This window comes from Falco cherrug, chromosome 4, assembly GCF_023634085.1.
Source record: "Falco cherrug isolate bFalChe1 chromosome 4, bFalChe1.pri, whole genome shotgun sequence".
NCBI lineage: Eukaryota > Metazoa > Chordata > Aves > Falconiformes > Falconidae > Falco > Falco cherrug.
Genome location: NC_073700.1, coordinates 90,415,723 through 90,429,995, shown reverse-complemented (window position 1 = coordinate 90,429,995; position 14,273 = coordinate 90,415,723). Strand labels below are relative to the sequence as shown.

The window sequence follows — 14,273 nt, the reverse complement described above, 5'->3', positions numbered from 1 at the left end:
TCACAGTATTCACAGCACTCCATCAGCAGGCATTGCCTAAGAGTATTAGCCTGGTTTGTTATGAAGTAATGGTGAAGGAAATTTTTCATTTGCCCTTGCTGTTGCACCTACCAGAAATGATGCGTGGCAGCAAATTTGTCTTGGTGACTTACTGTTAGACACGAAATCCTGACCTGAAAACATCTTTGAGAGGATTTTACTCATCAACTAGGCAACAAACAGATTGGTTCAGACAGTGAACGAAAAAAATTCTCAGTGAGCTATTGGAGAGACTTGGTGAACTTCCTTCTACTTTGGTAACAATTCACAAAACTGCTGCTGGGCTTCAGCCCCATTATTAGGTGGGCTGCTGAGAGCATGCACTGCAGGGACGCATTGAACTCAGACATCTGCAGTGCTCTCTGCTTTACAGAATCACAGAATGGTCAGGATTGGAAGGGACCTCTGGAGATCATCTAGTCCAAACCCCTGCTACAGCAGGTATTCCCTTGTGACTCAAGAGATGCTGCGGTGTCCAGGGGATTGGAAGAAGAGGAATACTCCTGAGATTCTGCCAGCCCCAGCAAATGCCTGTGAGAGACCTGATGCAGCTAGAGAAGGATACAAGCCTTGCAGAAATGGATATAGCTCCTAGCTTCCACGCCACACAGTCACCATGTTGGTATGTCCAGTCCTTCCAGGTTTAGGCTAGAGATGAATGAGTACAGGGACAGGTCAAGGAGGAGAGACTGGGCTCCAAGGTGTGAGACTGAGATGATGTGATTCCCTGTGTAACCTGACATGGTGCAATGAAACAGGGACCAGGCATGAAGATGGTGTGATTCCTGAACGAGGGGCAACAGTAACAGGAAACACACAGTAACAAAGAGATGTTGCGCTGAGAGCCTGGGAGACAGCTGTGACTGCCACAGCTGGTTTGCCTGAGAAAGCTCAAATTCCCTCCACTGCATCCCTGTTCCACAAAGTCTGTTCAGGATGGAAAGAGTGAAATAGCCCAGAGGAGAAGGAGAAGGTGTAACTCAGAACTTACTCAGGGCAACCCACGTTTTCCAGACCCTGAAGACTTCTCCACAGCTCCTTGCCACAGCCAAAAGGATGCTACAAGAGGCTCAGCAACTGCCAGGTGCCACTGCCAGTGCTGGCAAGTGACACACTCCTGCTGCTGGGGCCAGCCCTCCCACTCTGGAGGGCGAGACCATCCCAGCTTTCCAAGGAAACCAGGCGTTGTCCCTGGTTAACAGCCATGTTTCCATTAGACCTCTCCTTCAAACCTATCCTACACTCAATAAAATGACCCACAGCCTCTCTAGGTCCATACGACATGGGAAAGCTTGTGCTGGTAAAAGCCATCTAGAACTTATATTTCTTTCAGGATGCTGAGGGTTGCCCGTCCTCTGGAGGAAATTCCTATGACCACATTGTAAGTCTGTTTGATGCCAAATTTTAGTATTTGTTTCGAGCTGTGCTTGCTTACCTCATTGGAATGAGTCCTGTTTTGGTGCTTGGCTCTGTCGGACGCATTGGAGAAAGCTTTGTTGCAGCCTTCGTGTTCACACACATATGGTTTTTCTCCAGTGTGAGATCTCAAGTGTGTTTTCAAGTTTTCTAGTCTGGAGTAGGCCTTTGTACAACCTTCAAACTGCAGACAAGAAGTAAGTCTGGATTAATTTTAATCTTTGGACTTGCAGGAAGCGGTAAAAGCTGACCTACAGAAGTTTAGAAACTTCCCAAGCCTTCACAACCTTGCCCAGTGTAATTCTGTTTTGGCTTGTTGGGTTTAAATTTTACCCAGGCAAACCCCATCACAGCTCAAGTCAAAATGCTTATGAAGGATAATGTAAATCTCTCATAGGACAGCACAGTACTTGTGTACTTCGTCTAAGACAGAAATCTACTGCAAAGTAATTAGAAGGCTGGTGGCCAGCAATAATACCCAGGTCTGTAAAAGAAAATGCTTTTAAATAATCAAGCAAACTGAGCTCTGTTTAATAATGCCTTTTGGGGCTTCTTTGCACATTAAACTTGAGGAAGTGGGCCAAATTTTCCAGTGAATCACCACTCCTAAAGCTCTTGTCATCTGGGTGAGCCGGATAAAAAAGCAGACACGGTCGTCTCTTCTCCAGCAAACATCTGACAGACAAGAGAACAGAGAATGCAGCGTGTACACTGCTCTGCTCGCTGCACAGCCCCAGCTCCCCCATCTGAGCCTGGAGCTCAGCCCCCGTTACTCACAGTGCATTTGTGTGGCTTTTCCCCTGTATGTCTCCTCATGTGGACCACCAGCATATACTGGGCTTTGAATGGTTTCTGCTCCCGGGAACAGTCCAGCCATCGGCACACGAACTCTTTCTTCTCACCGTGTATATGGTCATTGTTTATGTGCTGTTTGGATAGAAGAGGGATTACAGCTTAATGGAAACGTAACATCGCCATCAGCCTTGCTGCGGCTTTGCACTGGAACAGCACCAGCGGCTCAGGTGTGAACCAGGATCCCACAGTACTGAAAGAGTGAGGAGACCGTCCGCGCTCCAAAGCGATCGTGGGGTTCAAATTCATTGGAAGTCCATTAAGGCCCGTGAATTTGTTTCTACTGACATCAACAGGCTTTGGATCAGGCCTCAGGGATACAGGCTGTTAAACAGACCCTGGATAATCTCATGCACGGCACCACTTGCGTGATTCACATTGAGCAATGCCTTTGCAGATCAGGGAAGCCGTACCTAAGTGCCACTCAGCACAAACAAGGTTTGCAAAACCAGGCCTTGAGAAACACATCCCCCAGCCTGAAAAATCACCAGGTCTGCTAAACCAAGTTTCCACCAAAGCTTTTAAACTCGCTCCCCGCTACTGGTATTTGCTTTCAGTCAATGTACTGGGTTAGCGTGCACATTGTGGTGGGGGAAACAAAACCCTACACACTGCAGTAACAAAACCCGCCGAGCGGCGAGGCATCCCCCAAGCCGGCTTTTGCCATTGCCATGGTCGGCTCTCTGGGGGCGACACCTTCTTGCCTGGCCTGTTGACACACATGCATGTGCCTTGCTGTGATCAGTGTCACCTGCCTGAGTGTATCCAGAGGCAGGCCAGGGCTGTGTACCCTTTACTCTTCCAGAAAAGCAGCTTGCTCTGTTCCCTTCACTAAGATCCAGTCCAGCAGAGCACTGGAATATGGATTTAATTTGCGCTGATTGTCCTCCTGAGCACAAACGGCCAGACCCATCAAAAAACTTGATTTTTTTCAAGGTTTAACTGTTTGAATTTTTTTGCACAGCTTCAGAAAACAACAAAAGCACCCTACACCTTGGCTTTCAAGTTTATGAAGGCTGGAATTTCAGCAGGAGGTACCAGACTCATCCTTGCTGACTCTGGGAGAAACCCTGCCTCAGAGACTTCCCCACTGCTGCACTTTCTACCACACCTCGCTGGCTGTGCCACTAGATGGCCGCATTTCTCAGCAAATGCGATTATTTCCATTAAGGTACGAGACAAAATCCTTCCAGAGTTTGTATTTGATCACAGCACAGAGATGAAATCTGTATCTACTCTGTAAGTAGCTCACAGAAAAAGCCAGCCATACGGAAACTCAGTAGTTCATACTGGAACACAAAGAAGATAATCCTGATCTTTTCTGAAGTCCTGAAAACAATCAGAAAACCAAAAAAAATCAGTTATGTTCATAATTATGTGGCATCATCATGGCAAACAGATGTGCACCGCCTGTAAAAGATGACTGCGCTTTTTCTGAAACTTTATTGCCATTTCTTAAAAGTTGTGATGGGGTGCAGAGCGCATGAACAAAGCAGATGTGCTGGACAACGTACAACATGTAATCTGCAGGAGTTTATGTTTCAAGTGCAGGTCTCAAGTCCGTCCATGACACACATGCTTGTACCAAATGTGTACAGATGTCCTGTGCTGCGAAATGGCATCGCAAGGGTACAACAAGGTTAACGTGCACTCTTCTTTGCCAAAAGAGAAAGAAGTAATAGGACAAAAATCAATGCATTCAAGTAATTCGTGGCCAAATCCTTCTGTAAACATTACAGACAGTGAGTTATTTGGTTAAACCTACACAGGCACGAGGGAAATGAAAACTGAGTGTGTGACACAGGCTTTATAATTGATACAAAAACTTCAAGGCTGGTTCAATCAGTTCACAATAGCACCTCCCTTTACCTCCCACTGTGTGGCCACTCAGGCACCAAGGATGCTCTTTCAGAGGAATTCTCCACAGGACACTTTTTCTCTTTGTCCCTGCAAATGAGCTTGCTCCTTGCTCTCCAGACCTCTAGCCTTTATCAGCGTGAGCATCCTCTAAAACTGGCCTTTCTCATGGGTGTAAAGCTCCCTTCCTCACTCCCTCCCCAGCCCAGGCTCCCTGCAGCAGTGACAAAGCTTTGCCCAGGATGGTGGCTTAATCATTTGCCTCTCTCGGTCACTCCACTGGCTCACCTGTCCGGTGTCTTTTGATCACCCTCAGGTCACCGCACAACGGGTCCCTCCACACCCATCTGCCCTGCTCTCTTCTCCTGTCACTCCTTTTTGACTCCCTCTGCTTTTCCTACAATCAAACCCCTCTTTGTGCTGTTTTCTCTCATTGCTCTGATGCTTCAGGCGGTGGCCTCCTAGAGCTCACCTGCAAAGCCATCTTGTTCTCTTTCAGCCCCTCTGAGGATCTTCGCCTTCAGGTAAAGCCTAGAAGAAACGAGCCCATGACATTGTCTGCTAATCTAGGTAATTTCTTTAGCTCTCAGGTAAGCCACTCAACTGCTTTTTGCAGAGGGGCAATATTTTAGCAGACCTATAAACGTGCTCAAATATCAGAAGGCTGGTTTTCAAGAAGGCGCTTGCTAGGCATTACATCAGCACACGTCAGAGGCCAACAGCAGAAGCCAGCAGTGCTCCCGGATAAGGAGATTCACAGCATTTGCAACCCCAACCAAGTTATAATTCAAATCAAGTTGTGATATGAAAATGATCAGTCATCTGCTATGGACACATAGGCAGAACTATAAAAACACAAAACAGGAGCTAACTACACCGGGATTTTTTATCATTATCATTTGGCAGAAACAATGCGCAATATTTACAACATGTTTAAAAGACGAATGAGGTCTCACTGCAACCAGCAGCAATTAGAAAAGTTCAGAAGTTTGTGAACTCTGGCATTCAGGTTCTTTGACTCAGACAGATAATTACCTTTGGATTTTGCACGGTGTTTTTGGCTCCCTGGTCTCTATTATGAGAGGGAATGAATAGTTTTGAGCTTGTAAAACAAAGAACAGTCAGGAATAAGAGTATTATGCAAAGCAGAAGCTTTGGTACAGTACAATAAGGATTTATAGGGTTTCAATTTATAATCTGTTTGTAACCTTATTACACCCATGAAATGTCAAATTCCAGGGACTAGATCAGAAGGATTTTTTTTTTCCTGGTGAAATTGAATTTTGATGCAGTTTCAGGGTGTGAAAAGGCTTTTCGTTTAATTTGGTAGGCCCAAACCTGCAAGTTTTACTTATGTTCGTAATCCTTATTACAGTAAATAGGCGCATGAAAGCCAACGATATTACTCCCTAGTGCCAGGTTTGCTAACATAAGGCTCTGAAGCACCAGCTCTGTATTAAGAATTTCTGACCTGAAAAAAAAAAGCCCCCATTAAAAGCTGAATTCTACTAGCTATCTCCCATTGCACACGGCTCCAAAAAGCTGCTAAACAGGGGTCATTTGCAGAATAGCAGTCACTTTCATGCCACTTCAATACTCATTACCAAACCTCAGTCTGTCCTGGCTCATTTTCTTTTCTTTAAAAAATATTACTATTATCCTTCAGGTCCAAAATACCTTAACATTAACAGAGGGAGCTGACCTAAATACTGATTTTGGTCTCAGAACGCCCTGGCTTTGAAGAAGGAAGTTCTGAGGTGGATTTCAGTTCCAGAGCAAAATAAGCCACCAAATTCAGTGAAATCAAGGCTGAAGTTAGCCTGCCATCTCTACTGGGGAAGCTCAAAACCCAGAGGTAATGGAGAGCACAACCTGCAGAGTCCTGGAAGCATAGATGCTTACATGGCAAGAAATATTATTTTAAAAAGGGAACACCTTAAATCATACATGTTCTTATATAATCAATGCACACCGTATGTGCTGCTCCAAGATGATGTGAGATGATGCTGGAGGTAGGATTTGCAATAATCTTAGTGTTCCGTTTTCCTCCTCCACAGGTCTTTTGGAAGAAATCCTAAGCATACCCTAACTGGCTGCTTGGTACCCATTAGCTATTCAGTACATAAACAAAGGCCAAATGTGCTCTCACAGTAGTTACACAGCTGGAAGAAAGCCTCTCCATACCAGAAGAATGAGTTAGGAACAACAGAAAAAGAATGACTGTCACCTGCAACTGAGATTGCATGTGAAAGGAAAGAGTTATTTGGTGGATAAAGCAGAAACATTGGGAAAATCTCCCGATTCTGCTTGCTAACCTAGACACACTACCCTAGCATATGCTAGGAGAAAACTGGGAAAAGACCATCTTGTATTGGTATAATGTGGTAAGTTAGTGGCACAGCAGAAGGCGTATCACCATTGCCAAAAACTGGTTTCATTTCAATTATACAATGACAGTTTCAGACTTTTACCTTCTCACAGGTATTTCCCTGCATTTTAAAAATTTAAAAAGGAGGTGCTAAATAACTTCCCAGTAAATCTCACTACCGACATCAAGCAGAAGCAGCATTTAAGCCATCTTCGAGCACAACCTCCTCCTGGACTGCACTCCCACAGAAAGTCCCTCAACCCAGCAGAGCTGCTGCATTTCCTGCGTAGCAGAGGACGTGTGCATCTGCGCAGAGGCATCACCGCGGGACAGCTGCTAAACACAGCTCATCCCGCAGCTGCACAAGGGAGTCACAGAGCCCACAGGCTGCAGATAGGAAATGTGCACAGATTGTGTCCGGCAGTAACAGACTGGATAGCTCTGAGGCTGGTTTGGAAGGGATTAGCTGTCCCTGACCCATAAGTCCTCTTAAATAAATAAGGGAACATTCTTATTTATGTGTTTTGCATAGGAGATGCAGGTTTGTCCTTAAGCCCACATACAGTTAGAAATAGGAGGAGGGTTCCTGGTCATCAGGCCCATCCCTTGCTGTGGCAAGTCCTGCTATACGTAATCCCGGTCATGAACGGGGCAAGCTTCATCTTCTAAGTACGTTGGTGATCTGTTCCCTCTGCTCCCAGTGGAAGGCTCTTCTAGGAACTCACGCCTCTGCTGGTTAGGAACTGATTTCTGGCTTTGATTTATTCACAGCCAATTTATATTCATTTGTTCTCATGCCAACACTATCCTTTAGCTTAAACAGCTCCGCTTCCCTGCATGGTGTTTATTTCGTTCCCTCCCCCACCCCAACTAACTGACAGAGAACACTTTCCTCTCTGCCTTCATTTCATGGATTAAAGAAGTTGACTCCTCATCTCCTCTAGGCTGCCAAGTCCTCATTCCCCCTCTTACCTGGCTTTGGCTTGGGGTATGGAAGTCTCTGTGTCCTACCTGTCATTTTGTTCTCAGGTTCCTCATTTCCACTTCCAGGGCTGTGTTAGTCCACCCCTCCTCAACTGTCCTCTCAGCCCTCCTCTTCACCTGCTCTAGTACAACTTCAACCTTCTCAACCAGAATAGCATGAAGTACACCAGAGCTTGCCAAACTTGGGGTAACAAAACTCAAACCTCCTTGTCCTCGCTTAGGTGTAAGTACAGGTCAGTCCTTTGCTTTGGACTTGAGACCGTTACCAAAGCACCCGTGTACCTCATGGCTTGTGAATGTACCCCTGCTACCAACAAATCTTGGGAAATAGTATCTACTGCTACGGCCACAGCTGAGGTAGAGACTTAAGACCCAGAAAAGCTAAATCCCACACGCATAGAAGCATTTAGGTCTTTGATTCCCCACTAGAATTAGTCACTTGTTCATGAGTGGTGTGCATACTTTTGAGGTTCTTGACCCACACAGCTTCCTGAGATATCAGAGTGACTGTAAAAAGAGTATCAGCATTCAGAAGAGTGACAGGGTGGCACTTACGGCAGTATCCATGCTCGCCTGCTCCCCAAGGGATGCAATCCAGAGCTCATCACTGCTCCTCGCTACCATTTTAGGTAGTCAGGCAACTAAAAGATGACATCAGGCAGACCTCCCTACCATCTCATTAACATCTCGATAAAGATTAACTCCATGATCCACAGCAAGATGGACAGACAAAAGCTTTGTAAAGAAGCCAGGATATAAAGGAGGTCCTGGTGAGGCAGGAAATATCCTGTGACAATAGAAATCCCATTGTGAGGAGGAAAAAAACCCTGCGTCTCTGTGGAGTGAAATCCCCAGCAGACTTTTAGGACACATTCCAATCACTGCAATTGAGTCTCTCTCTAACCTCTGTGACTCTCCGTTAGAACAATGCATGCATTTTAATTTCCTCTTATCTGCCGGCAAATAGGTATGGATCCTGTCTGTCCTTTCCCTCCTAAAGGTCATTTGCAGGCACATCCTGGCCAAACAACCACGAGAGACTAATGTCTCCTCACTGTTGCACAAGTCAAGAGTCTGATTTTGACCTCACGTCCTTAGGGTGGCATAAGTACTTAAGCCATTTTTAGTTCCCGAGACGGAAGAAGCACTTAAGCTGCTTTAAACCTTTACCGTGGCATAAATGCTTAAGCTGGTTGCAGTTCCGAAAGCTAAGTCAAAGCTATAGCTATACATGAAGAACTTGGCACCTCTCCATAGACACATGACTGTGGAGAAGCTCAGATAACTATCTCCACCCCTGCTTCCTTTCCTTTGGATGCATTTATTATTATTCCATTAGAGTTCTTGCGGCTGTCTTGCATACTTTACGGAAGACTTAAGAAATGCTGTTGTGACAGATCTCTGCTAATGCTGATTAGCAACATGACAATTTATACAATCTGCTGATCTGGCCCAAAGCAGGTCAGTGCCTTGATAGTCTTGACACTTTTGCTGAAATGGAATACCCACAGTTAAAATCAGCTGGATCTTAAAAGCACTGCATGGCAATTTCCTCTGTGTATAATGAAGGCACTAAATACTCTGTCTGCATGTTGCACTCCTCACCTCACTGTGTTTGATCTTGTCATTCAATCTCAATACTTAATTTTCAAAGTTTTCCACTATTAACAAAAGAAGTTCCCCACTCCCCCTAGATTTGGTCATGACTGTAAACCTAAATGAGGACTAGTGGTGTACCACATGTCAGTAATCAGATCTTTTGGGGTTACATGTGAGAGAGAGAGAGAGAGAGAGAGAGAGAGAGAGGAGTGTGGCTTTTAACAGTGTAAAAAAATACGTACTGCAAATCTTTGTAACTCCAGTGTGACTGAAAAGTTTTTACTCATTCAGAAAAGAAAAATCAAATCACTGTATAAAGTAAGTTACAGTCAAAAAGATGGGTATTTCAAAAAGGAGTGAAGTACGTGGAAATTAGGAAATATAACTTGCATTACTTTAAAAACTTAATATATGAACTCTGTATCTGTGAGTGTTAATACTTAATTATAAGAAAAAAAAATTAGACCTCAGCACTCCAGCTGAATTAAATCTTGAAGCTTATTTATTACTGTGCCCTTCTGGATTCCCATCTCTGTCCCTTGAGAACTGGCAATAGCAGTCAATGAAAAAAGGTAGGGATCAAAATTAGAAGCCCAAGTCAACTGGAAAATAATGATGATTTATAACTTGAGACAGCCCATGGAAGAGGGCTGACAGGCACAGGAGAAGGGCAGCATGGAAACCAACAGCTGGAAGAGAGGATGGAAACATTAAGAAAGGAGGTAAGTGGTGGGTAGGGGGCATCACATCACGTCCTGGAGGTGCTGAGACATTGTGTGGCTCTGCTCTGTAGCAGCTCATCACCTTTTCTTAGCAAGATGTTGCTGTACTTCCCCTTTCACCGCCTCGATAGCTTACAAACTGCTTATTCACTTGCCTGGGTCCAAAGAGCTTGGGTTAATCTGCCTGTTTTGACTCCAACATCCGAGGGAGAATTCCCACACGAAGGGCAGTCTGAGGGGAACCTTGGAGATGTTGCAACAAACATTTGGGGTCAAACAGTTGTCTTGGGCCAGCACAGCTGCCACCTCAAGAAGATCGGGTTTATAGTCAGATTTAAAAATGTATTAAAGACCTGGGGTCAGTGCAACACAAGGAATGAGTTTGTTCTTGTCTCATGGGGCATACGAGTTTGGAAGCAAGGAATGCACAAGACTGAGAGTGGTCAAACTAATAATAACTCATGAACATTTGCATTTTGTGGAGTTTACTAAAAGCCTGAGCAGGAGACATCTTTTTGTCTCAAATGCTGTTTAACCAAGCCATGGTGAATCAAACTATTTTTTCACCTATGGGCTTGGAGGAGTCTTGTTCTCTAAACATGAAACTGTATTAGTAATAAACAGGAATACGCTAATTCAAAGGACATAACCCAGCATGACTGCTTTCTTCTCCTCTCCCTGTTTCAGCTGAAAATATAGGTCTGGTTTCTTTTCATCTCTCTGCACTAACAGCAGCAATAAAAGTTCTCGATCCTCAAGTTAAAAAAAACGTTTTCCTTCTGCTTCTCCTTTTGCTCTCCTGCAATAAATTCTGCAGTTGTCTTCATTGCCTATCAATAGGTTAAACATATCCAACTTGCATGTTTAAATGCTAAAGACAGAGAAGTCCCCAAGGATACGTCAACCATTGGCTCTTGTACAAAGAAAATACTGTATTTTGCTCAGAAGAGCTTTCTGTGGCAATTTAAACACAGTGAGACAGACACAATATCCTGGAGAGAGGAAAACCTGCCTTATTACATTCCTGACCCAAGAGAAAGGATCTGCCCTTAGGACATAAAGGGAATCAGTGGGGGGGGTGGGGAAGAGAAAAGTTATCTAATCCTAAAAATAAAGAAGCGGTTCATAATACAGCATGACATTCTTTTAATCTCTGATATAGTAGTTATACAGTATGGATGTGATATAATACCAACAGGGCAAACACAGCTTGCTTGTCAGGCTGGGAACCGACTCCCTCAGCCTCTATCTATGTTTCCAGGTTTTGGACAGCTTTTTGGTAGGCTTTGGGATAGTCTGTGGAGGGAATGGAACTTATGGGACATTGCAGGGATTCTTTCCCAATAAGATCACATCTTGTTCTTGTTTCATTTAATATACATATATTCATGTATACAGTACAGTTAAGTCTGTTAGCGGCAAAAAGCAGCTCCATCAAGGGCAATGTTTTACAGCTCTCCCTTGATTTCCTGTGTAAGAGCAGGCAGCTATAAAGCAGCAGGCAGAAATTGCATCTTTGTTTCCTAAACCTGGAAATTTAATAAATGAGATTCTGCCAGAACATCAACATAAATGTTGTGGACATTAATCATTCCACTTTTACAGTGGTAGGAAAGATGTTTTGATGACTCTCAGCTTTGTTTCTTTTCTGATGTTCTTTTCCATAACTCTGTCTAAAATCAAGTGCCATCTCTTTCTTGAAGGTTGCATTCTTGTATCACTAGCTGGCAGGTTAATAGGTGAAGGTGGTACACTACAGGAATTCCAGCTGTCTCTACTCTTTTTTATTTTCCAAATATATGGAAATCATTTTTCAATGTGTGCTGCTGTGATAACTGGGCTTTGCCAGTTGCTCCAGCACTGATGCTCTGCCTCGCATTTGCCCCTTAGCTCAAGCAAGGTATCATGGCTTCTATACTTCATAATGTTACGAGGAAAAAAAAAAAAAAAAAAAAGCTCCGCCTCTCCCTTCAACCACCTGAATCTGTGACCTGCCCAAGGACAGGGCTAATTGCATTTGTGTCATACAAGAGAAGTGAAGGAAATGAAAGGGAAAACCATGAACCTGGTGCTCAAATGTACTGTTCTCAAATGGGGGCGTTTTGGTTATGTCTCTGCCCTCCAAGGGTGTGCCCTGCTCTCCTGCTCAAGCAGGGAAAGATGCAACAGGGTTACCATGAGGATGACTAAGTTCTCTGAGTGCTGGGATGAAGGAGCTTGTAGGGAAGTGCTCCCACACTGCCCCCGGAAGAGTACGAGGGGCCAACTGGCATTTCTGCCAGCCACCTTCTCCTACCATCACCTGCCCTCCCGGCTGCCCCTGCCACGATGTGCTCCAGGACACAACTCCTGCTGCTTGGATTAGCGTTCTCTGCATCACTGCGTGGATGCTGGTAAACTCCCCCACCTTCCACTCACTCCGGAATCTTTTTTGGTGCAAACCATGTGTGTTTGGTACCACAGTTTGAGAGCTGTGCTGAGCATGTAACTGCTGTGCTAAGAGCAAGAAAGCCTTTTGCTGGCGGGTAATCCCTCTTGGGAAAGGCAACCTGACAGGTAGTACCAGTACCCCATTACAACTCGCACCTTCACCAAGACTTCAGCAATGCACGGAAATTAATTTAAGAAAAATAATCTTACATATCTGTGTTTGGCTTGCTTTTTTTTTTTTTTATGCTTTTCATATTCAGGTCCCCAAATTACTCCCACATTTTACCTCTCTTCTGTGTAAACGTCACATGAGAAAAATCTAGGTCATTTGGTGCCTAAACCAAAAGACCCAAGACAAAGTAGCAAGGAGAAAAACAGAGGGAGAAAGAAGTCAGCTGAAGTATGCACCAGTGATAGAGAACTCAAAATTGGCTCAAAAGGCCAGGGCTGGAAGATGAGGCTGAACAAAGGCTGCTTGCTGAAGTGTTTAAGACCCGCTGCTGACAAAGTGATGAAACTGTGATGTCGGCCTTAAGGATGCAGTAGTCACCAAAGGTGGTCTTCTCCCAAATCCTATACCTTAGCTCTGCACTGATGATCTTCAGCCTGTTCTGCCTCTTTTCCTGCCTTCTTTCTGCATATCACGTGTGCACAAGCTCTCCCCACAGGCTGAGAGCTGGCTACAGGCAGCAGTGCTACAGCTTGGGATGCAGGAAGGATTCCTGCTTTCAGGAAACAGCTCTACAGCATGAGTGCAAGGAAGTGCAATGCCTGTTTGTGCCATAAGTTCACAAGAGAGGAGATACTCATTGCTAAGAGTTCCACATTCCTCACAAATCTATTACACGCTCCTCTCTCAACCTAGTCAAAGCAGTAGTGCACAAACAAGGGCAGGGATTTTCTTAAGTTGGATGGGGAAGAGGGTACAGTTCAGCCTGAAACTAAACATCTGCCCTTGACCAGGTCCAAGATTACCAGTGACTGTTGCCTAGAAAATGCACTGTGTGGTACCTTCTAGGAGTGACCGATATATGGAAGAAGCAAAACCATCTGACGCTCAGCTTCAAAATTTTCTGCTTCATGATCTTTGCATTTAGGGATCAAAATTGATTTTATATGCAACTGCTACAGAATTTCCAGGAAAACCAAGTTAGACCCCATTAAAACTCCCTCACAGGCAGTGAGCAATGGCTGCTGACTTCTTTACAAATCTGAACCCACATACAGCTGTGTACAACCTTTAACAAACACATACATGAAAACCAGACCTTACCTTGAAAAAAAACAAACAAACAAAAAAACCCCAGAACCTGAACAGTCCAGTACTTAGCACTGCTACAGATGTTAGTGTAACACACTTAAAAGTACATATTCTATCTGTATTTTTCTCACCGGCAAAAAAAGACCACAGAATGCCAGCACATTCGATAAGGAAGTCATCATAAAAAGGCATTAAAATAAGGAATTTCATCTTATTTGTGAAAATACCATCGTGTGCAAGAAGCACACTAGCACACACGAGACGGAAGAACTAAATACTTCGGATGTTTTCCCACATGGCTGCAGAAGACAAAAATCTATAGGCCTCCTTCCTGCCACCATAACTCATCTGACTTCAATGGAAATCAGACCTGCTGTATATATTAAAGCTGAAATTAACTATTCTCCCTCCATATTGTTTGGGTTTGATAAATTCCAGCCATTGCTCCTAGCCAAGATGAGTAGATCTTGATTCTGTTCACTGCTCTGCTGGCACAGGCTCTTACGGCAGCCTGGAGCCCGTTAAATTTGATCGGGTCCGAATGCACCAAGCTCTCTGCAAGAGCGGGGATTTAGCATCTCTTGCAGTTAGTTATTGAGCTGTGGGCTCAAACCACACTCAAAGTAGTAATATTTTCCTTTAAAATAGGGCATGTTCACAAGAAAATAAAATGCAAAGAGATTTCTAATCTTTACATTCCACAGCACAGACCAGACTGGTGGAGCCAAGAAATAAATGCTCAACA

General features: G+C 44.3%; 1 protein-coding gene across 2 annotated transcripts in view; it reads right to left on the bottom strand.

Annotated features, from left to right (window-relative positions):
• The window catches only part of GLI3 (GLI family zinc finger 3), a 215,748-nt gene that overhangs the window by 13,358 nt on the left and 188,117 nt on the right, over nt 1-14,273 (bottom strand). For both annotated transcript variants that reach the window (XM_027815314.2, XM_005446215.4), the window contains exons 11-12: nt 2,233-2,382; nt 1,475-1,639 (exon numbers count right to left, since the gene is read on the bottom strand). In XM_027815314.2, the coding sequence (XP_027671115.2) occupies nt 1,475-1,639; nt 2,233-2,382 (315 nt within the window). The remainder of the gene's footprint in view (nt 1-1,474; nt 1,640-2,232; nt 2,383-14,273) is intronic.